This window comes from Pyrus communis, chromosome 3, assembly GCF_963583255.1.
Source record: "Pyrus communis chromosome 3, drPyrComm1.1, whole genome shotgun sequence".
Lineage (NCBI taxonomy): Eukaryota > Viridiplantae > Streptophyta > Magnoliopsida > Rosales > Rosaceae > Pyrus > Pyrus communis.
Window position 1 is genome coordinate 24546912 of NC_084805.1, and position 21766 is coordinate 24568677.

General features: G+C 38.4%; 4 protein-coding genes across 4 annotated transcripts; 2 read left to right on the forward strand and 2 right to left on the reverse strand.

The window, feature by feature from the left end:
- Nucleotides 1-88: 88 nt before the first annotated feature.
- Nucleotides 89-1806, reverse strand: LOC137728485 (probable LRR receptor-like serine/threonine-protein kinase At2g23950). Its single transcript, XM_068467260.1, has 2 exons — nucleotides 565-1806; nucleotides 89-472 (listed from the first exon to the last, which is right to left on the reverse strand). Exons 1-2 carry the CDS (start codon nucleotides 1804-1806, stop codon nucleotides 89-91), a joined length of 1626 nt encoding a protein of 541 aa, XP_068323361.1.
- Nucleotides 1807-3165: 1359 nt separating this feature from the next.
- LOC137728486 (transcription factor bHLH52-like) lies at nucleotides 3166-8433 on the reverse strand. The gene is made up of 4 exons (XM_068467261.1): nucleotides 8351-8433; nucleotides 4439-4482; nucleotides 3518-4257; nucleotides 3166-3366 (listed from the first exon to the last, which is right to left on the reverse strand). Exons 1-4 carry the CDS (start codon nucleotides 8431-8433, stop codon nucleotides 3166-3168), a joined length of 1068 nt encoding a protein of 355 aa, XP_068323362.1.
- On the forward strand, nucleotides 8302-10944 carry LOC137728938 (ATP-dependent Clp protease proteolytic subunit 4, chloroplastic-like). The gene is made up of 2 exons (XM_068467750.1): nucleotides 8302-8838; nucleotides 10260-10944. The coding sequence occupies exons 1-2, from the start codon at nucleotides 8432-8434 to the stop codon at nucleotides 10741-10743; spliced, it is 891 nt and encodes a 296-aa protein (XP_068323851.1). The 5' UTR covers nucleotides 8302-8431; the 3' UTR covers nucleotides 10744-10944.
- Nucleotides 10945-12720: 1776 nt separating this feature from the next.
- Nucleotides 12721-21403, forward strand: LOC137729051 (twinkle homolog protein, chloroplastic/mitochondrial). Its single transcript, XM_068467874.1, has 21 exons — nucleotides 12721-13088; nucleotides 13501-13637; nucleotides 14304-14359; nucleotides 14450-14507; nucleotides 14623-14721; nucleotides 14866-14949; nucleotides 15861-15941; nucleotides 16344-16409; nucleotides 16501-16617; nucleotides 16832-16879; nucleotides 16966-17051; nucleotides 17156-17216; nucleotides 17711-17893; nucleotides 18574-18705; nucleotides 19006-19067; nucleotides 19819-19902; nucleotides 20104-20235; nucleotides 20483-20579; nucleotides 20654-20788; nucleotides 20894-20961; nucleotides 21068-21403. Exons 1-21 carry the CDS (start codon nucleotides 12827-12829, stop codon nucleotides 21114-21116), a joined length of 2097 nt encoding a protein of 698 aa, XP_068323975.1. The 5' UTR covers nucleotides 12721-12826; the 3' UTR covers nucleotides 21117-21403.
- The last annotated feature ends 363 nt before the right edge of the window (nucleotides 21404-21766 follow it).

The following is a 21766-nucleotide window of genomic DNA, read 5'->3' on the forward strand; positions in this document are numbered from 1 at the left end:
ACTTAACAATCCACGAGGAAAATTAAAGCATTTCGGATAGCACATACAGAAACATAAAATCTTTTGCATAGTAAATGTATGAGCTCTTTCAGGAATTGGATTTTGGAGGTTCGATGAATTCAATGGTTCGTCTTGATTGTATGCGCTTGTGCCCTTTACCTCTTTCGGCATGTAATCTTTCGCGGTTATGAGATGCTAAAACCCTGCAAGACTGGTAGGCTCGACTAATGATATCAAACACTTGACCCAACCCTAGTTGTTGGTTGCTGGGTATATCTGTACACATTAGCCCTAGGCCTATTGCCTGTCTAGCTTGATCAAAGGTATCTTGTGTCGCCAATTTCTGGTCTATCACCTTCTGCAAATTTTCAGGATAATGCATTCTGATATACTCGAGAAAACCAGCCTCCCCCGTCTCAAAGTCTTCCTGCGGCCGCCTGTTTACAAGCATCTCTAGTAGAAGCACTCCAAACTTGTACATCTCTGAACAAAAAGTTTAAATTTAGATACTAGAAGTTAACCAAATTAAGAGGGGTAAAAAATAACAGATGCAAATGGTGCAGCTTCATGGATCGACTTACTTCTACTGCTTTGATCCCCGACCTTAAACCTCGAAATTCGCGGTTCCAGATTGTTTGACAGCAAGATACTGCTTGTCCTGAGGTCATATCCAACTTCAGACCATTCCTCCTGCAGATAACACATGCCTTCCACAACCCCCATCAATATTTTCAACCTGTGATTCCATGGTGTACTGTTTGACTCCAACAGCCACATCTCAAGGCTCTCACCTTCAATCCATTCCGTTACGATGGCTCTCAACCTTCTGTTATTGCACCAACCCAATATACTAACCAAGTTCTTGTGGCATAACTGAACAAGAACCTTGCATTCTTCAATCAAGTTCGGGTGGTTTTCTCCTCGGTAAATCTCAATCCTGACGTCAGTACCATCTCTCAGAGTTCCTTTGTAGATATCAACTGCTTCACTCTTCCCCTTCAAATTTCTTTTCGAAAATCCATTTGTTGCTGCCTTAAGCATTGCTGGTGTAAACCGGTGCTTTCTTCGAAGCATTCTTGGGAGGAAATCAGGCCTCCGGAAACAAAGCCACCCCAAGCAACACACCATCAGGATCACAAAGATCGGAAAACCAACCAACAAGATTACAGCCTTGATCCTGAACTTTTTCTTATCGGGGAGTAGACCTGAATGGAGAAAACTCGAAGAATTGAACCGCTTAAAGAAGAGGGCATCAGAGATTTTACTCTCAGAGAAGTGATTGTATGATAAATTAAGAGAAGTGAGGTTGGTAAGCGGAGAGAAGCTCTCTATTGGGACATCGCCGTGAAGGTCATTATGGCTCATATCAAGAGCTTGGATTTGGGTGCATTGAAGAACATCAATGGGAAAATTGCTCTCTAAGGAACTGTTGGATAAGTCAATAGTTAAGATGCTCAAAGGGCAATACTTCCAAAAGAAGTTGAATGACAAGTAGAGCGGCGTGATCTTTGGGCGGTTTTGGAGGTCTATTTTAGGGAATGATTCGATGCAGTTTGGATTCTTGGACTCGTTGCAGAGATGGCTTGCAACAATGGTGGATTTGAAAATCTCATCAAGGTCCATAGGTAGGGAACTGCAGTATCTGAGTGATGGGTTGTGATGGCAGTTTTTCGTGATCGTGGAGTTAAAATCATGCGGTGGTTTTAAGTTCCTGAGGTCTTCTATGACGGAAGTAGATAGAGCTGCCGAAAGTGAGGCGGAAAATGTGAGGAAGAGGAGGACGGAGGTTGCAGAAATGGAGGCCATGGAGAAGTTTGTGTTGATTCTCTTGAGATGGTTAATTTTAAACTGAGTTCAAACGGTTGGCAAGAAAGAAAGTGGGGGAGTCTATTTTATCACGTTGAAAGTTATCCCTGGTAACCACATGCACTCGGACTATAAAGAGCAGTTTAATTGGCAAAAAGTTTCCGACTTTTTTTTTTTAATTTTTAAATTTTTAAATTTTTTACAAAAAGTACTTGTATAATCTGTAATCTATTCCATAATTCCAATCCCGAAATTAAGTACACAATCCAAAGATCATCTCATCGACTTCCGGCTGAAGCAATTTTTTCATTTATCATTTCATTTATTTTTGCAAATGATTTTCTACCATAGTGGTGGAGAGTAATGTTGCTCTTGCATCATGATTTGGATTCAAACCCTGTTGGTTCTCTAATCTAATAAATCCATCGTTTAACAAACAAAGAAAATCGTTCTTCTTGTTGTGGCATAAATTTAGAGAGGGAAGAGAGGAAAATCGGCATAGAGTAGAGGAAAATCTCATATTTTGTGCTTTTATCTATATTAATAAGTAAGGAAGAAAACTAGCTCTCTAAGTAATACAAAGATTTTCTAGATCTTATAAGATTTTCAAACATAATCTACTAGGGTTTATATAATCACACATGTGCTATAATTTTAACTACAATACTTTCCTTAAGTGTGTAAATACTCAAGCAGATAGAATATCAGAGCATCATAAATGATGTGGCAAACGTGAGTCTCTGATGGGGATTGCATGTTGGAATAAGTCTCACCAAAGCCTGGTATATTAATATTACAAGTGTTGGCTTTTCAGTACTGGCAATGAGTTCTTTGCAATGGAGTGGCACAATCGTCCAACAAAGTTTGCATTTTCGATTTGTAATTTACTTAGTTTGGTTTGAGGATCTAATGACTTATTCAGGATGGCCTCCATATATCAATTAAGATGCTTATGTAATTTGTACTTGAACTCAGTTGGATAAAACTTATCGGCGTTGAGTGCAATTGCAGTATGTATGACTAATTTACTAATTTCGAGTGCTAGTATAAGAGGCTCCTGACATTTTTTCAGTGCTATTACCATTATATAACCCATCAATTCAAAATTTATATAAAGAGCAAAATTGTAATAATTTTTGTTTATTAAAAGGTGGATGCGGTGAGTTACACAATAATCACCAGAAAATCGTACATAACGCCAATATATTTCTTGAAAATTAGAAATTGACAAGAAATTGGTTAGATTAGCACCCTACAAAAATGTTAACTAGCTAACTAGGAATTAATTAGATAATACAGTTAAAGGAACAACAACAAATCAATAAACAAATCAGTGTCTAGCTGTGACTCTTGTAATTGTCAGCCGTTGGTTTGCAGCAACTCAGCAAATTTGTCTTTGAGCAAGGGTTTGGATTGGATGTCATCATCTTTTGCCAGCACTTCAACAAACTCCTTCAAAACTAAGCACTTCTCTTCAGAGTAGAGCTTCTCTTGAACAATTGGGGATGCAACAACTTGGAGACGCTCTTGATTAATACGCAACCCTTCTTCCTTCCTTTCCTGCTTAAACGTACAATTTCAAATTAAAATGTATACATTAAATCAATAAATAAAAGAAAGAATTATTATATTCTGCCCTAAATTCATCTAACTTGGTTGCAAAATATTAAACCATTTATACACACACACACACACACAGATGAAATAGTACCTGCTGAATTGGAGAGTCCGTCATGAGTTTGAGAACTGAAACTTGTGCCCGCAAGAACTTGACATACTTGTACGCAGCTTGCAACATTTCAGCAGTGTTCATCTTTGTGGCACCAGGAATCAACCTCCCAAGCTCCTGAGTCTTATCCGTTATCCTCCTCCTCCTCTCGCGCGCAGCTATGCTCTGCGGTGACACAGTTCCAGTACCACTGACGGCCTTATTGTTAAGCTTGGCAGCCGCAGGCGGATTCTGAAATTGGATTTCAGGAGTTGGAACCAAAATTTCAGGCTGGAGGAACCGATCATATGCATTGAAATAATTGGGAGTGGCGATCGGGAAGTTTGAATTGTAATATTGGACTTGTTGATCATGGAAGAGCTTTTGGCGTTTTGGGTAGGCCTGGTAGGAGAAGTCATATTCATCTAGGGTTGGACAGATTTCCGGCGACAGTGAGGCTAAATTCATGTTATCTGTTGGAGAACAAAAATCGGGGTGGAAAAAGTTTTCGGAGGACTCGTATGGCTGGAAGAGTGGATCTGTGCAGGTGTCGTCTGGATTAATGTTAGCTAAGCTATAGTAGTAATCCTGCAGACCGAAAATGCCCGACGAAGCTGCCTGCAGCTCTTGTTGTGATGGGAAACTAAGCATATTCATTTCTGGTGGGTTGAGAAGCTGAACAGACCCCCAGTCATCAGTAGGGCAAAAAGTAGCAGTACTCATAGCCATGAAAATTGCAAAACCTGCACGAACAGTTAATTATAGTTAATAGTTAACTGATTAATTGCTAAAAGACCAGCAATGCTATAGAAAAAGACCCTTGAAAGAGGAAAGAGAGAGATAACTAAAACAAGATTTGAAAAGCTTAAGACATAGAGAGAGAGAGAGAGAGAGAGAGAGAGAGAGAGAGAGAGAGAGATATACCTGAGAGAATTAGATTTTCTTGTGTCTGTGGACCTGAGTTAGACCTAAAGATTAGTGTTAATTAACAAACCTTATCAGATTAAGCTTACAAATTAACTGAACAAGTAACAGCAGCCTGCCTGCTAGCTTATGCTAATTAAGTAGTCCAATCTACAAGGAAAGAGAGAGGAAGAAAGAAGAAAGAGATCGAGAGAGATGCGGGGGAAGGTGGGCAGTTTTTGGTTTCGTTACTTTTGGCGCAGATAAAGGAGGTGATCTCAATGATCATGGATGATACCATAACCACTACCTCCTAATAATCTCCTATTTAGTAGCACACACCCTCACCCTTCAATTTCTAGGGTTTGCTGTGGATAACCGTCGGTTACTCATGACTCCTCGTTGGCGGCTAGCTATTGATCAGTAATTCACTAATATAATTAAATTATTAATTAATTAATTTGTCACAATTAATCTTGTAAATTAGTTCTCAACGTACCTCCAATGTTAATTAGTGTTTTGTCAATTAGACAATTATTATCCGTTAATCATTAAGTTCACTAAATGTTTCCCAGAAGAAGGAAAAAAATCAAAACTGATTGAGCAGAAATTCTGAAACTGTTATATATCATGAGAGATGAAGAGTTGTGTTTGGATTACTAGCTAAAAGATATACACATGTGACTCGCTATATAGTATTGTTGTAGTGTAATGTTGTGCCTGCAAAATGGTTATTAATTTGGGGCTTACAATGCAAAATGGTTTTTAGTAGTCGCCGCACAAATTTCTTTTCCTTAAATTAAAAAAGGGCCATGACAATCTATAATTTTGGGAGCCGGAAAAATTCACAGAGACATTTTGCTTCTCCTTGATCACCATCGTGTGATTCACCAGCGCTGCAGTGCCAAGAATCGAACTCATGATGTGTCGACGTAGTAATTGAGATAACTAATACTAGATTGAGCAACTAAAAAAAGTACTAGAGACACTAATTTGGTACGCCAACTTTTGAGAGCGGACGATGTTTCATTTGTTTTATGTAAGAGCCATTCTAGAACTGTAAGACCGGATGTTTCATTTGTGTAATAGACTATAATGGGTTTAGTTAGTTGCCTAAGTTTAGTTAGTTTTCGTTTTCGTTTTTCAAGCTGAATTTGAAGTGCTTTCTATTGTGACAAACACCTGTCTCTTTTTCTACATGTTCATTATATTTTTAAGAGACATTGACTAATGTCTCATGACTCTCATCTCAAAACTTGGAGATAATGCGAGTATATTTTTTTCTTGTAAGGTAAGTAATATATTGTCCATGATAATTTTACGTTTATTAAAATCAAGTGGTGCAGCTGTTTGGTTAAGAATCGTTGACAGTTCCGGATTTAGGGTTTATAGCATTAAGAACCAAGTGTGATTTACCTACAGTTTTTAACTATCGAAAAGAACATTAGTAATTTTGTCCAAAAGTGAGAATTTCATTAAAATATGTTAAGATGCGAGCAGATTTTGATGAAAATCTAACTTTTGAGGTAAACTACTAAGGGCGCGTTTACTAATCTATAATCAGATTGAAGGAAATTAAATTGAGGATGAATTGGATTGAGGAGGAAACATAATTAGATTCATGTTAAAGTTGTTTACTAAACTAACTAGAATCGGAATACAAATGATATTAGTTCCATATATATTGTTTACTAGTTCACTAAAATCGGAATCAAAACTAACTTGATTACTAAATTACCCTCATTTAAAATAAATTATTTTTATGCTATAATTATTAAAAATTAAGTTTATCTAATTAAATATATCCATAAACAAAGCTTTTTATGAGTTCATTATTTCCAAAACTTTTTATAAGATCGTTATTTCCAAAGCCATTTCTCCTCCTTCATCTCAAGCCTTTTTTTCCCAGCCCCTTCATCTCAAGTAAACTAAAATAAAATTTTACTTCCTTCTCTCTTCCCCCTTTCTTTCCCCAATCTTCGTCTGTAACCCCTTTCTTTCCCAAGTAAGCAGTATCCACACCCCACCATCCAATCTCTAGAGGAACCACAAAGCCACGACCCACCCCATCAACCCCCAAAAAAAAAAAAAAAAAAAAAAAAAATCCAATTTTTAGGGTGAAAGTGAAATGTAACATCCCACATCGCCCATGAGAGTGATCCTTAAATGTATATTCTCATCCTTACCTAGCATGAGGCCTTTTGGGAGCTCACTGGCTTCGGGTTTCGTAGGAACTCCGAAGTTAAGCGAGAAGGGGGCTAGAGCAATCCCATGATGGGTGACCCACTGGGAAGTTGCTCGTGAGTTCCCAAAAACAAAACCGTGAGGGAATGGTAAGCCCAAAGCGGACAATATCGTGCTACGGTGGTGGAGCGGGCCCGGGAAGTGATCCGCCCCGGGCCGGGATGTGATAATTGGTATCAGAGCCTAACCCTGGTCGCGTGTGTGCCGACGAGGACGTCGGACCGCTAAGGGGGGTGGATTGTAACATCCCACATCGCCCAGGGGAGTGATCCTTAAATGTATATTCTCATCCTTACCTAGCACGAGGCCTTTTGGGAGCTCACTGGCTTTGGGTTTCGTAAGAACTCCGAAGTTAAGCGAGAAGGGGGCTAGAGCAATCCCATGATGGGTGACCCACTGGAAAGTTGCTCGTGAGTTCCCAAAAACAAAACTGTGAGGGAATGGTAAGCCCAAAGCGGACAATATCGTGCTACGGTGGTGGAGCAGGCCCGGGAAGTGATCCGCCCCGGGCCGGGATATGACAGAAAAGTTCTTTCCTTCTCTTCTATATGGGTTTGCAAATCACAATTTCCTTGAGGATTTGGGCGTTCGTTGTTCCAGATCATGTTCATCATTATGGCGCCATTTTAAACCCCGGACGATCGTTGTTCCAAATCGCAGCGTTCGTCGTTCAGTGCTACGACATCATTTCATGTTGCAAAGGTGGGTTGATTTGTGCTGTGAGAGAAACAAATACAAAGGGGAGTGATTCCCACATAAAATCTGATTCCCTAAGTGCTAGTAAACGGCATAATGCTTCAAGCGGAATTCAATTCCGTTTCTCTCCATTCCACTCCCGATTGGTAAACACGCCATAAGAGTCATTACCACAAGGATTTGAAACATGTTTTTGTTTTATTTTAATCATATGACTATTTTCTAACTATTATATCACCACGGTAACCTTTTTACAATTAAGACATACTCATTATGTCAAAACGTTATTGGTAATTAAAATGTTGCTCTTTTGTAGCCACAAGGTCATGGATTCGAGTCATGAAAATAATCTCTTTACAAAGTACGTGTAAAGCTGCATACGATAGACGTTTCCTCGATCCTCGCAAAGCGTGAAGATTTGTTGGTTAAAGCACAATTGCCCTGGCCCTTCACTTACCAAAGATATTGACAGATCACCAAAGTGAATTATAGTGAAAAAACTTATAAATCACTTTTATTAATTTTTATTGTCAGACACAGTAACGAGTTATACCAATTTAAAAAAAAAAACATTTTGGCTAAAAAGCCAAATATGTTATAAATAGGCAAAAGTTAGAGAAGTAACATTTGCTAGGGATATGAGCGAAACAGGTGTAATGTATCACACTGTTTAGTTTTGTAATTCTAACACAAAATGATTGCTGGTAAACAGAGGAAGATAAGAATATTAATATTATTGCTTTCTTTTTTTTTCTTTTCTTTTGCTGTGTGTTATGATCACACACATAATACTCTTTAAATAGAGTCACGCCCGTGAAAACTTATAAAAGTGAAATGAATACTTTTTGAAAGACCTTATACAACAACAACATGATCACTATTCTAGAAGTCTTCCTCATCTTTGTCTAAAAACTTGTGGGCTTCACTCTCACAACTTTTACAACAAAATATAAATAAAACCCAGGGGATCGAAATGGGTTCGTCTTCTAAGACCTTGTCTCATTTCCCCTAACGAGTATCCAAACGCCCAATTCTTTTTCCCTGCCATCACAGCTCCCAACTGAGCAAGCACCCATGGACGTTCTCTCAATCTCATCCCCTATATTCCACCCCACCCCAACCTCCAAGCTCTCTCACTCCTCCCGCCCCAAACCCACCTCCTACTTCCCCACTTCTTCCCCCAAAACCCCCTCAATCAAATCTCTTTCCCTCCAAACCCCAAAACCCACTTTCACCTCCAGGTCCCAGGCCCTCGACGACTCGCTCCTTATTTCCTCGGCTCCTCAGACGCCGGCCACCGCCATGAGAGGCGCCGAGGGTGACGCCATGGGGCTTTTGCTCAGGGAGAGGATTGTGTTCTTGGGTAGTAGCATTGACGACTTTGTGGCCGACGCTATTATTAGCCAGCTGCTTTTGTTGGATGCCCAGGATTCTAAGAAGGATATCAAGCTCTTCATTAACTCCACCGGCGGCTCTCTCAGGTTGTACATGGTTTTTAGCATCTGGGTAGCTTTTATTTCGTGCTGATTTTTGTTTGAAAGTAGTGAAATTTTCAATTTTGTTGTGGAGATTTTGAGTGGGGGAGGTGACCCCTTTGAGATTAGGATGTTGTTTGATTAGATTTTGTAGTTCTTAATTGATTTGAAATTCGGGTGTTCGAAGGGCTTAGTATTTAGTTTAGTTTGTGTAGCTTTTTCCTTAGGACGAGATAAGAACAATTGATTTTGAAGGTTTTTTTCCTGTGCAATGGAAACTTAAAAGGCATGGTGCTGGATGAATATATGAGCATAGAGAATGGCCAAATCTTTGGGGTTAGGTTAAGTACAAAGCATGTTGACTTTGATATAGCTTAAGATGCGGTTGTGAGGCAAGGGAGTTCCCCGTTGGTGAGGAACCGGTGACACGCATAATGCACACTCCCACATTATTTCTTTATGTTCCTATTGCAACATTCCTTATTGATGCTAGTTATTTTGTCTCCTAATAGTCAAGCAACATTCCTTATTGATGCTAGTTATATGTTAAATGCTTCGCTTCCATGTGAGTGGTGGACATAATAAAATCGGAAAATCAGCTGAGTGTGGAGAGCTGTCAACAAAGTCTTGACAGTCTCTCATGGAAGTCTTAGTACTTGTGATAGTAGGTAGGGGAGAAAGTCTATTGTAGGTAATATCAATTTCTTGGTGAATCATGTGCAAGGACGCGGGTAAGGTTGAGCGTATTAAACTTTTAATCCTCCAATGTCTACTTGCATTGATATTTGGCATAGCTTTCTAGGGAGGCAAGGTTGTGTTGTGTGCTTTGGCATCCTGTATTTTTCTATTTATTGAAACTTTTGTGCTTCTTGTGGATTTGAGTGTGCTTTTGGGATGCCCACCAATGGGCATTGGTTTCTAGAGTTTAGAGACATACCATTTCTCTTTAGTTATGAACTTATGCAAATTTAGGGGGCTGTTGAATCTGTTGAGTTATGAGATTAAGCATATTAGTTATAGAAATCTGATTTTAGCCGGTAGTTCATGCGTCTTTATTATTTGTTATGGTACTTCAGCCAAAACAAGATCACTGGACTATTTGTTTTATTTCTTCTTTTAACTTATAAAAAAAGGGGCTTTTCTTTTATTTTTCAAGAAAGATGGGATTTTGCCTGTTTTGTTTATTGATTAAAAAAACTAACTTTTCATTTATGTATTGTCTCATCGAGTACAATCTCAATCACTTTGTTCACATTGATGTATACTTCCAACTTTTATCTAATGTTTCGTTAATACAATCGCAATCACTTTGTTCACAATCTCAATTACCAAACGTATTTTTCATTGATGTATTCTTCTGTATATGTTTGTATGGTTTGCTGTCTTCTTATCTGCTTGCTGATTTTCCTTTTTGTTATTTGTGTTAGTGCTACAATGGCTATCTACGACGTTGTTCAGCTCGTGAGGGCTGATGTCTCCACAGTGGCACTGGGCATTGCAGCATCAACAGCGTCCATAATCCTTGGCGGTGGAACCAAGGGCAAGCGTTTTGCAATGCCGAATACACGGATCATGATTCATCAACCTCTTGGAGGCGCTAGTGGGCAGGCAATAGATGTGGAAATTCAAGCCCGAGAAGTGATGCATAACAAAAACAACGTTACACAAATTCTTTCAAATTCCACCGGTCGCCCATTTGAGCAAGTCCAAAAGGATATTGACAGGGATCGGTATATGTCCCCCATAGAAGCAGTTGAATATGGAATAATCGATGGAGTAATTGACGGAGATAGCATTATTCCTCTGGTGCCTGTCCCAGACAAGGTGAAGCCGCGAATGAGTTACGAGGAAATTAGTAAAGATCCAAGAAAATTTTTGACACCAGACGTCCCCGACGACGAGATATACTAGTTTTGGGTTGGCCATATGTCTGAGATTGAGAGGTACATGATTCAGATAGCTTCCTGATTACGTGTTAATTTCATAAAACTTTCTGTAACTAAACCGTGAATGCATGCGGCAAGCTCGTGTGTTTTCTTCAGCTGGCTTTTGTAGACCCTCCCCCCATTCCGTAAGATAACAAGAAAATAACTTGTGGTTTTTGGTGGTTTATTTTCTGCATTTTGTGTTCGTCAATTTTGATAATACTGATCCAGAATTTTTTTTCAAATTAAGGAGTTTAAAACAAGGGTTTTAATCTCGTCGGTCGGTCATCTTCTGTCGTTTCGATTTCCAGATTGGTAAAAAGTTACAAGTTATATTCAGAGTTGAGTTTGTTGCATCTCACAAGTTTTAGTTTCCGTTCACGTCGGCTTATCATCGCGGTCGCTTCAGTCGATCCGGAACGGTCGAGTTGGTCCAAACCGGTCCGTTCGAGCGGTCCAAAGCGGTCTAGCGGTCCGACCCGGTCCAAACCCGGTCGAGCGGTCCTATCCGGTTCAGCCGTCCTACCCGGTCCAATGAAGCACCAGAACCGGTCCGACCGGACGACTCGATCTAACCGGTCTGAGCCAAAATGCAGAAAACTCACCGGTTTCTGCAGGTTGTAGCCGGAATCCTTTGCGGCTTAACTGCGCTGCCTTCGTAGCTCGCCGTTTAGAGCGAAAAAGCTCGCCGGAAAATGGTCGAGGCTGGGTGTTCGATCCCGACGATCGGGAAGGATGTTAGAGGCGAGGCTGGGTGTTCTTGGCTTGTGAGATCGAGATGAAGCTGGTGGTGTCCTTGGTTTGGGCCATGGTGGCCGGGAAAGTTGTGCACCGTCTGTGCACAGTGACAGCGGAGAAAGCGTGAGGGAGGAGGGAGGAGAGAGAAGAAACGCGAGATGGAGTGGGAGGGGGGGAGAGAGAGAGAGAGACCGAGTGAGGGAGAGTGGAATTCTGACAAGAGGAGGTAGTGAAATGGACCCTTTCTTCATGCCAGCGGAGGAAAGAAAAGAGGGCCGCCGCCTGCGAGAGAGAGAGAGAGAGAGAGAGAGGGAGTGATTCCGCCGCGGCTAACAAGCGCAGGTTTTAATGCATGATTAGAAGAATATTAAGACAAAGAATTGGAATAATGTCAGCTGGTTTACAAATGCCATGAGAACAAAAGTACCTGCCTCGTACCAATCTTTCCATTGTGCTGATAGGAAAGAGCATAATCTAACCTATTGTGCACTAGGATTCATACGATACCCAGCAAACTTCTGTTTACGATGGTAATTAAGATTCGTATGATTAAGAATTAAACTACTGACCTTTGCTACGTGGAGGAATGGTGATCTAGTGCACTTGTTCCATGAGTTGCCAGCAGGCTTTGGGGATGTGTATCACAGCTCAAGTTTAAAATGCATATAAAGGATATGCTTTTTCCATTTGCCCCTTTCTTGATTGCCATTTTAAATTATTCCACCGATACCTAATCTAATCTAAATTATGAAAAGTGAGAATCGAACTTGAGTGTAGGGGAAATAACCTATTGTTTTTAGTCAACTTGGCTATGTCCAAATGTTCTTATTAAAGATAGTATTTGCATCCACTCTAGGGTGCACCTCCTTGTCCACTAATTTGTGATTAGTAAATTTTCACGGTGCAAACAACGTGTCGAACACTTATAACATGTTAATTAAAATCAATAGAGTTGGATGAATCAAAACAGAGCTAAATAAGAAATTAAACTCTTTATTTCATTTACAAATTAGTGACCGAGCTATAAGTGTTTTCATGAATCGTCAATTTGTTTTACATACATGAATGACTAAACAAAAAGAAAGAAAAGCTGCGACGCTCTTGGGTGGGCCGGTCCGGTCATTTGACATGGGTCGGATACGGGTAGGCATTTGGGTCCGGGTCATGGTCGAGATTTAGGAAGAGAACCCGACCGAGACCTCTAAAACCCTTCTCTGTGTTGTGACCCAAGTGTCGAAAACCTTACCCTCTTCCCTCCTCTTCTTTCCGCCATGGAAACCCAGCCGAGTTGAAACCCCACAAACAAGACTCGGAACCCAGTTCCCGGAGACATGCGTCTTCTTCTCCATCGGCCTTTCCGCAAGCTCTCCTTCTTATCCTCCTCAACCTCCGGCCTCCTAATGGCCTCCAAGCAGCTGCTCAAGTCCGCTCCTTTTCCGAACCCACTGACCCCTTCTGCACACAGACACCCCTTCCACTCTCGCAGCCTCGTCTTCTCTCCGATTTCCTCGAAACCCGTGTTGAAAATTCGGCCGCTTTGCCTCCGGACTAACGGATATTCTTCTCTCTCCCCTGCCCATGTCGCAGAACCAGGTAAGTTTCTGCGTAAATTTGTGCTCAGTAAAGAAGGTAGGCAATTTTCTGCTTTAATTTTTTGGCTTTTTGCATGTAAGTCCTTGATAACATCGCATTTTAGAAGGAAAACACTTCAAAGTTAGTACTTTAGAGAAAAATCCAACCTACCTTATAGCACCAAAGAGTTTCACCACTGAGAATCAGTTAGAGCATCACAAGCGGATAGATAAGGGTGTTTTTCTTTTCTCCATTTGAGTTGTTAGAAGTGTTTTTCTATAAAATTTTAGTTGTCGGGGTGTTTTTTCGAATAAACTTTTGTTTTTGTTAATTTCTTTTCTATGGTGTTTACAGGTGGACCCTTTTTGTGTGTGTGAAGGATTATGAGAATGTTTTGAATTTAATGTGCTGTATGCTTTTGAATTCTATGTAGTTGAAGTGGAACCCCCAAAAGAAAATGGAATGTCCTCTATGCAAATGAGGATCTTGAAGGAGAAATTGGAGAATCTTGGCATAGACGGTGAAACAATATCTGTACCAGGGCAGTACAACCACTTGATTTGCCCAATGGTATGCTAATAGTTTTGCTTCTGCCGCTATGTTGTATTTGTTTCAGCAAATATTTTTTGACTTTGTTTGTTTAGGATTTTATAAATTACTGAATCTGTAGGTGGTAATTGTCAAAACCTACGTGCATGTCCCATTTTTGTTCGTTATTATAGGTTTAGAAACTAGTTTTGGGAGAAAAAATAAGCAATTTTCATATGGATAATAAGCAGGTAAACGCTATTGTATATAGTAATAAATTAAGTTATCAGTATTGTTTTTAATCAATAGTGTTAGTATGAGCAGACTCGACCTGAAGGAGACATGAGGGATTCACGGTAGTTATTGACAGTAGTTGGCATTATCTATTGCCCAAAATAATTACTTTCTTGACGATGTGTCTTGTTCAAGAAAATTATCATGTAAAAAAAACCAATGACTTTTGAGAACATCAAAGAGAATCTCTGATGACATTTCTCCATCTAAGGGCCGGAGACGCATTTAAGAGTGAATCATGCCAAAAAGATGGAAAATTTCCATTGTTTTAGCAATTAAACGATAGAAACTCAGGGGATTGAGTGGCCATGATGTAATGAGACTGCCTTAAACTGTGCATGCATGGTTTTCTTTTAAATGAGTAAAAGAAGGAATTATATGTGACTGAAATTGAAATGACTTCTCATACGCTAGTGCAAAGGTGGCGATTCAGAGGAAAAGAGCTTATCCATGGATATTTCGGAAAATTGGTATGCTTTTCCTAGTGTTTTACAAGTTTTTCTGATTATTTATTAACAGATTGCAAGTCACACTTTACATTGAAATTTATGATGTTTTAGGGATCGTGCTATTTGGTGTTGCTTTCGTGGAAAATGTGGGTGGACAGGTAGCACGAGGGTATGCTTGCTTTTCTTCCAATCTTCATTTATACTACATTGCCATCACATTATAATATTTTATTAAAAAATAATGAAAGAGAGTCACTTGGCTGACGGTCACCCCTTTCTTGCAGGCGTTTGTAGGAAACAGGTTGCCACCTGAAACTTCAAAACTTAAGAAAAAAAGGGAAATCACAGAGGAAAGTCTAGGACTGGAACCACTTTGTGAGGAGGTCAAAGCTCGTTACTCTTTTCTGAAGTTTGAGTTCTTCTTGTACTGGATTGTGACACTAAGAATAGAACTATTATCAGTAAAGTTATGTTTTCGTTTTCCTTATTCAACATGGTGAATATATTTTCTTTTGCCCTTGTTTCAGATTGTAGATTATTTTTCAGAACGAATGATATCAAGGGGAACATTGATGAGAAATGCTGTAATGCAAAAAAGTACAGGTGATCAGGTGCATGACACTAATGGAAAAGGATTATTAATTTTTCATCTTCATATTAAGATGTTCATGATCTTAGTTGTGTAAATTAGAAAAATATGTTTCTGTGAGTATTACAAATATCTAGGTTACTACACTCTAGAAGTATCCTCTTTTCACCTGTAGCCATCAAGAGTAAAAAAACTGCACAGATGAAATGGCAGCAGAAGTTTTATTAGTAAACATGAAGTAATGAATCCTCATTTGGTTATCTATTTTGGCTTTAGGTTCCTTAAGTATTATGCATTAAATTTCCTAATGTAAAACCCAAAACAAGTGAGTGTGAAGTTTTCTATCTTTTGGGAAGTACTTTGAAACATCAGACAGTTCACTGAATCCATCGCCGGTGGAATCAATCGTAAACACCTGAATGGTTCATAATGCCTAGGGTATTTTCCTTCATGTGTATGACATTTGTCTTTTCATTCATAATTTAATCCTTTGTGCATTTTATCGTGAATTAACTACATCCTATGGTTATAATATTTGAGAAGTTCTCAAAAAGATATTTGAGAAGTCACATTTCACAAATTGGATTGTTTTAACGTAGTTCCAGATCTTCCTTGTTGACGTAAATTTATTGTATACAAAGCATATGGATCTCAGAACAGTGGATGGATGAAGTTATGCTTATGGCATCAAACTTTCTAAAGTTGCATTTAAGTTTTCTTGTCCCTTTAATAGAGAGTGATGCTTCGATAATTCTCGATAAGATGAGTTGAGAAAACTTAGGGGGATACAACAAAATGAACTTTGTCTTTCTCATCTGTACTAAGCTAAAACCATCATCTCAGTCCTGGGGCAGATATTGCACTTTAATCTCTTTGACTGTGATGCAATTATTAGTTTTCCTTACCTAATTGCTTCTGAAATTTCACATGCAGATTGCTATTGCTTTTCCTTATCGGAGAGATGGAAAGCTTGTTAGTTGCAAGTATCGGGACATTGACAAGAAGTTCTGGCAGGTTGTTGCAATAAGTGATACTTTTTTTTTTTTTTTTTTTTTAAATCTAACCCAAGTGTTTAAACGAGTAATGGTTGAAATGATTAGCATAATATATATTTATAAGGGTGTGCCGCAAGCGACCTGGTGGTGGTGGGCTTTATCATGAAACAACCTCTTTAGATATACATGTCAGTATTTCACTGGTTAAAATAAATAAAGTCCATCGCTGGCCCATATTTGAATGAATTAAAAATAACATAAAATTTGCCAATGCGGCAATGTCATTGCTCAGATGTTTAACGATGCCCTGTCAGGCCGACTTTTGGATGTTATCCATTTTTTTTTTTTTTTTTTTCTAGGTTTGTGTAAACAGTTTTTGTAATACTGTCATTTGGATCTCATACTTTGATTTTTTTCTCAGGAAAAGGATACTGAAAAGATTTTCTATGGACTGGACGATATAAAGGGAACTAATGATATCATCATTGTATGGCTTCCACCATTTTTTCAGTAATTGATGCTTTCAAACATTAGTGTTGCACCCCATATGTACTCTTTTGTTTTATTTCATAATTTAGGTTGAAGGCGAAATTGATAAGCTTTCAATGGAAGAAGCTGGCTTTTGTAATTGTGTGAGTGTACCTGATGGTGCTCCTCCAAAGGTTTCCTCAAAGGAGTTGCCACCTGAAGAGAAGGTTTGTATCACCTTAAAATAGTTAAATTACTTTTTTTGTACTTTTATTCGTTTGACTTGTTGTAAAATGTAACAATGTGGGAACCACTCCACAATCCATTTAGAGATTTTTTTCCCTTAATTTAATTTGAAGAATTAAGTTAAAGTTAAATGCTATTCAATATCTGTGGAATTTGGAGGATCTAATGCTTATCTTGTCTATTCTGTAAAGCTAGGATACAAAGTATCAATATCTGTGGAACTGCAAAGAGTACTTAAAGAAGGTTCGCAAATAAGTTTACTACTATTATCCAAAACACATCGGCACAGGGGTTCACGTATTTGGTTATAATGATTTTGATTTTGATAGGCATCACGCATTGTACTTGCCACTGATGGAGATGGTCCTGGTCAAGCCCTAGCTGAAGAGCTTGCACGCCGCCTTGGAAGAGAAAGGTTTCCAATATAATGTCCTGTTGTTACTGTTCTCTGTTGTTAAGTTAAAATCATCTTTATGCAGGCTTCGTAAGAATAATTGTCCGCTACCCATGTGCCTGCAGATGTTGGCGAGTCAAATGGCCAAAGAAAAATGATAAGGAGAACTTCAAAGATGCAAATGAGGTCAGAGATAATGCGCATACAATGATTTGGATTTAGCTTAATTTAAACTTTTTAGTATTATCTCCAAATACATATATATGTTGGATCATTACATATAATGATAAACCAAAGATCTTAGATTAGTTTCTGACATTTGAAATATCTATTCTCACATTCATGTGATCATTTGCTCAAATATTTCTTATTGAGTTGATTTGTGGTATGACAGTGATTTTTCATGTTGCATGTTCCTATGTATGCTCCATTTGATGCTAGTGAATTCTGTTTTTTTGCCTCACATAATAGTACATCTTTATGATATCATTCTTAATCAAGTTGCATGAACAAACAAACCTCTGATACGGAATGTGTTACCTCGGCATCATCTTGTGTGATGGTCTGTATCCTGCACCTTCCATTGAACTGAAAAAGATTGTATCATTTAAGATGTATTTTAATATTTTACTTAGATCACTAAAGCAGTCCTTACCATCTCTTATTGTTTATCAACACAGGTTCTCATGTACTTGGGTTCGGATGTATTGAAGGGAATAATTGAGGATGCTGAATTATTTCCTATACGTGGATTGTTCAATTTTGCGAATTACTTTGATGAACTCGATGCATATTATCACCGGACTCTTGGATATGAGTATGGTGTCTCAACTGGGTGGAAAAATCTGAATGATTTGTACAATGTAAGCAAAACCTTGACGTTTCTGGTGACAAATAATACCTTTTCTGAATTTGAATAATTCCTCTGGTTGTGTGTCAATTCCCCCTTATATGGTCTAGGTATCGATTTATGGGTATCAATGCAGATCTGTTAATTAACACATTATTTTTGTAAGGTAAAACACTCAAGTGGAGATTTAAGCGAAATTTGTACCCTTATATGGTCTTTTTTTTTTGTCAACATATCCTTACATGATCTAGGTATATAAATGTTTGACAATTTAGCAAATTATCGGATCTGATCTGATGGTTTGTTACTGTTTCTCTGCACCAATGGCTAAGGGCGCCTGTTTGGAAGAGCTTTTAGAGTAGCTAAAAGCAGTTTCAGATAACCAAGAACACTTCTGAAAATGTTTGGTAGAAAAAGTAAAAACTGCATAAGTGCTTTACAATGAAGCACTTGGATGATATTAAAAATTTCAGTTTACTTCTATTAAATGCGTTTATGAGCAGAAGATTTTTCTACATTTCCAAATGGGCCCTTAGTATTTTATGCATTTGTTGTTGTTATTGTTATCATGAGTTGTCAAAAGTATATTTTACTTCTGGTTCCTTCTTTTGTATTCTGATCTGTTGAAATCTGGATGAGTATGACTGGTTGTAGATATGCATACTTTTCTAATTTTTATGTTTTTATTTTTAGGTTGTTCCTGGTGAGTTGACTATAGTAACAGGGGTCCCTAATTCAGGTAAGAGTGAGTGGATTGATGCTCTCTTGTGCAATCTATCTGCAAGTGTTGGATGGAAATTTGTACTTTGCTCTATGGAGAACAAGGTAAACTAGTTCATCAAAGAGTTTAAATTGTTCTGTTTTCTCCTATGTGCAACCCTTCCCTTGTTAGTTGGTTTACAGCGGATCATTATGAGAAATGTTCGCACACGTGCATAGCACTTGTGATTTGGGAGAGAATATACCTTAGACATGATTTTGTGGTGGTTATTTTACCCCCTGCCTTGTGTGATATAGACGTCATCCACATATCAATTTTACCATGTTCTCTTATGACTTAGTTGCATTTTTGCTCTCCGTTAACTGTCTTCCATATATCACACCCTTCTCATTAATGATTTATAGGTTAGGGAGCATGCACGAAAATTGCTGGAGAAGCACATAAAGAAGCCTTTCTTTGATAAACGGTAAGATTGAGTTGACCTTCTTTATTACCATTCTTAAAATGCATTTGATGCCTTTCCTGTTTATTTTACCTTTATGAATTATTTAATTAAAAGGGCATGATATGAAATAAGCTGGAAAAAGGGTATGCTATGACAGAAGCCGGAAACTATATTGGCACACCTTTTATGTTATCAGAAAACATAATAATATTTGAAACATACCAAAATGGTATTAAATATGAAAATTGATTTACGGCTTAGCTCGATAATCAGTAAGGATTTCTGAAAACCAATTGTTTGCCTTTTTCAAAAACAAAATTTTCAGTTTCAGTTTGGTAAGGCCAAACACCAAACTAAACTGATTAAAAATCTGTCCCATTTTGAACACCCCATTGCTCTCAAAGAAGAAGAAAAAATGTAAGGCAAAAAAAGTACAAAGACATCTTGCATGCATGCCGATGATTAAATAACATCTATGATATGATAAGTTCGACTGTGTTCAAATTTTACTTCTACCTATGCAAGGATATAGTAAGGAGATTGTTTCTGTAGTGCGTAAAAGCATTATTGTCTAACACTATTGATTCTTTCCTTAGTCTTTGTGCTTTTACCTTTTCCTGTAATTTTATTGCGACTCATCAGTTTAAGATCAAGTCCTATGATTTTCACAGTTTTGTAAGCCCCCATTGTTTTTAAAAATTGGTGCTACTGTACTTTGCTACTCATTGGATCTAACTTTGTGACTTTTTCTTTTATTTCTGGCTGACTATAGTTATGGTGGTTCTGCTGAACGGATGAGTGTTGAAGAATTTGAGCAAGGAAAAAAATGGTTAAATGACACCTTTTACCTCATAAGGTAAGTTTCGTTATCAACTCTATTGTTTAGGCTAGTGTTCCCAAGAGAGCCACGCCGCAAGGCTAGATTGCATCAATGTGTCTGTAGTGCACTGTTTTATAAACATGTATGCAGACCTTATGGAGTAGAAGTCTGTTTCCTTTAACTGATTTCTGATCATAGATGGTGCCCTTTTGATTTACTCCTACGGCCATGTTATAGGTGTGAGGATGATTCTCTTCCAAATATCAGTTGGGTTCTTGATCTTGCACAAGCAGCAGTACTTAGGCATGGGGTGCGTGGACTTGTAATTGATCCTTACAATGAGCTTGATCATCAACGTCCCCCGAACCAGTTAGTCTTTTCATTACATGTTGTGTGCTGCATATTTATTTGTTGCTATTTTACATATGAACCAGCACAATTTTATCCCTGAATTTTGTTAGTTACAATTTTACTGCATTACTTTGTTAGTTCTAACCCTTAACCATGCCCGCTAATGCTGCCTTTAGTATTCTTTGTATTGTAGCTGCATATGCCCTAATTCCATGTTTCTTATTTCTTTTACTTACAAGTTTACTAAAACTTCTACTTGTTACAGGACCGAAACCGAGTATGTGAGTCAGATGCTTACTAAGATCAAACGGTTTGCTCAACATCATTGTTGCCATGTTTGGTTTGTGGCGCATCCTAGACAGGTTGGTTGGTTACGTTGAGCTTGACCATGCCTTTTTCTTTGATGTGGTTTCTCTGATCATAGCTCTTGTAACAGTTGCACCAGTGGACCGGGGGTCCTCCTAATCTCTATGATATAAGTGGAAGTGCACACTTCATAAATAAATGCGACAATGGAATTGTAATTCATCGTAATCGGGATCCAGAGGCTGGGGAGATGGATCAAGTACAAGTGAGTATTGTCATGGTCATCGACGTTCATTATTTTTTTGTTGTTGTCATTGTCGTTGTAATTAACGATATATGTTGATATCAATTTGCAAACTTTGCAACTCAGGTTTGTGTACGGAAGGTACGAAATAAGGTAGCGGGAACCATAGGCGACGCCTTTTTGTCATACGATAGGTATGTTAAAATTTCAAGTATATACTCCCTCCCTCCCTCAACATATATTTTGTGAAAGTAAAGGGTCGGAATCTGAGATGACAGTTTCATTGTGGTGCTTGAGCAGGGCAACTGGTCAGTTCATGGATGTTGAAAATACTCAAAAGAGCACATGAGGAGAAAAAGGAAATTACGTTGTACAGTGGAATCCAGGAGCATGTTGGGGGTGTCGGGTGAGTTTCCTGATTCCTGGCGGGCGTTTTCGTGTCGCGAAACAGCACGGCCGCGTCGCAAGAAGGAAACGGCACTCAACTACTCGGGAGAGTTACCTTCAAATTTTGTATGCTAATTTTTTTCCCTATTATTTGAGATTGTGAATTTAGTGATTTATTGGGTATGTGATCAAGGTGTATTCAACAATGTAGAAAATTATATTAATGTTATGTGTTCTATGTTTTTTTTTTTTTTTTGACAAACGATAGCGTTGGTGGGTTAAATTGTTACTTGTTAGGGGGGGGGGTGAGGATCGAACTTGTACCAGGATGCATTTTCTGCTAATACGGTAAAACGCCATTTGCGTGTTTTGTGGTTCGAAGAAACGAAGTAATCATTGTCTGCACTCTTGGAAGACCAAAAATATGGAGTGCCAAAAGTATTCGCCTAATTCTTTTAACCTACTTTCCCACTTACTCTCGGCTAATCCAAATTACGCAATATCTTACACTTCAAGAAGTCTTAAACATGTATAATGTATGAGATTAGGTAATTGAAGATTCCAAACAAAACTAATTATTTATATGAGATTAGGATTAATTATCAATTAGAG

Excerpts from the sequence above, each read along its gene's own strand:
- LOC137728485 (XM_068467260.1), bottom strand. The coding sequence starts at position 1,806 with ATGGCCTCCATTTCTGCAACCTCCGTCCTCCTCTTCCTCACATTTTCC. Across the intron at positions 473-564 it reads GAAGTAAGTCGATCCATGAA|TTTGGAGTGCTTCTACTAGA; the intron begins GCTGCACCATTT and ends GAGATGTACAAG.
- LOC137729051 (XM_068467874.1), top strand. The coding sequence starts at position 12,827 with ATGCGTCTTCTTCTCCATCGGCCTTTCCGCAAGCTCTCCTTCTTATCC. Across the intron at positions 14,360-14,449 it reads ATGGATATTTCGGAAAATTG|GGATCGTGCTATTTGGTGTT; the intron begins GTATGCTTTTCC and ends ATGATGTTTTAG. Across the intron at positions 16,410-16,500 it reads GAACTAATGATATCATCATT|GTTGAAGGCGAAATTGATAA; the intron begins GTATGGCTTCCA and ends TTCATAATTTAG.
- LOC137728486 (XM_068467261.1), bottom strand. The coding sequence starts at position 8,433 with ATGGGTGCTTGCTCAGTTGGGAGCTGTGATGGCAGGGAAAAAGAATTG. Across the intron at positions 4,483-8,350 it reads GTTAGGGGAAATGAGACAAG|GTCTAACTCAGGTCCACAGA; the intron begins GTCTTAGAAGAC and ends ACTAATCTTTAG. Across the intron at positions 4,258-4,438 it reads AGAAAATCTAATTCTCTCAG|GTTTTGCAATTTTCATGGCT; the intron begins GTATATCTCTCT and ends CTGTTCGTGCAG.
- LOC137728938 (XM_068467750.1), top strand. The coding sequence starts at position 8,432 with ATGGACGTTCTCTCAATCTCATCCCCTATATTCCACCCCACCCCAACC. Across the intron at positions 8,839-10,259 it reads TCCACCGGCGGCTCTCTCAG|TGCTACAATGGCTATCTACG; the intron begins GTTGTACATGGT and ends TATTTGTGTTAG.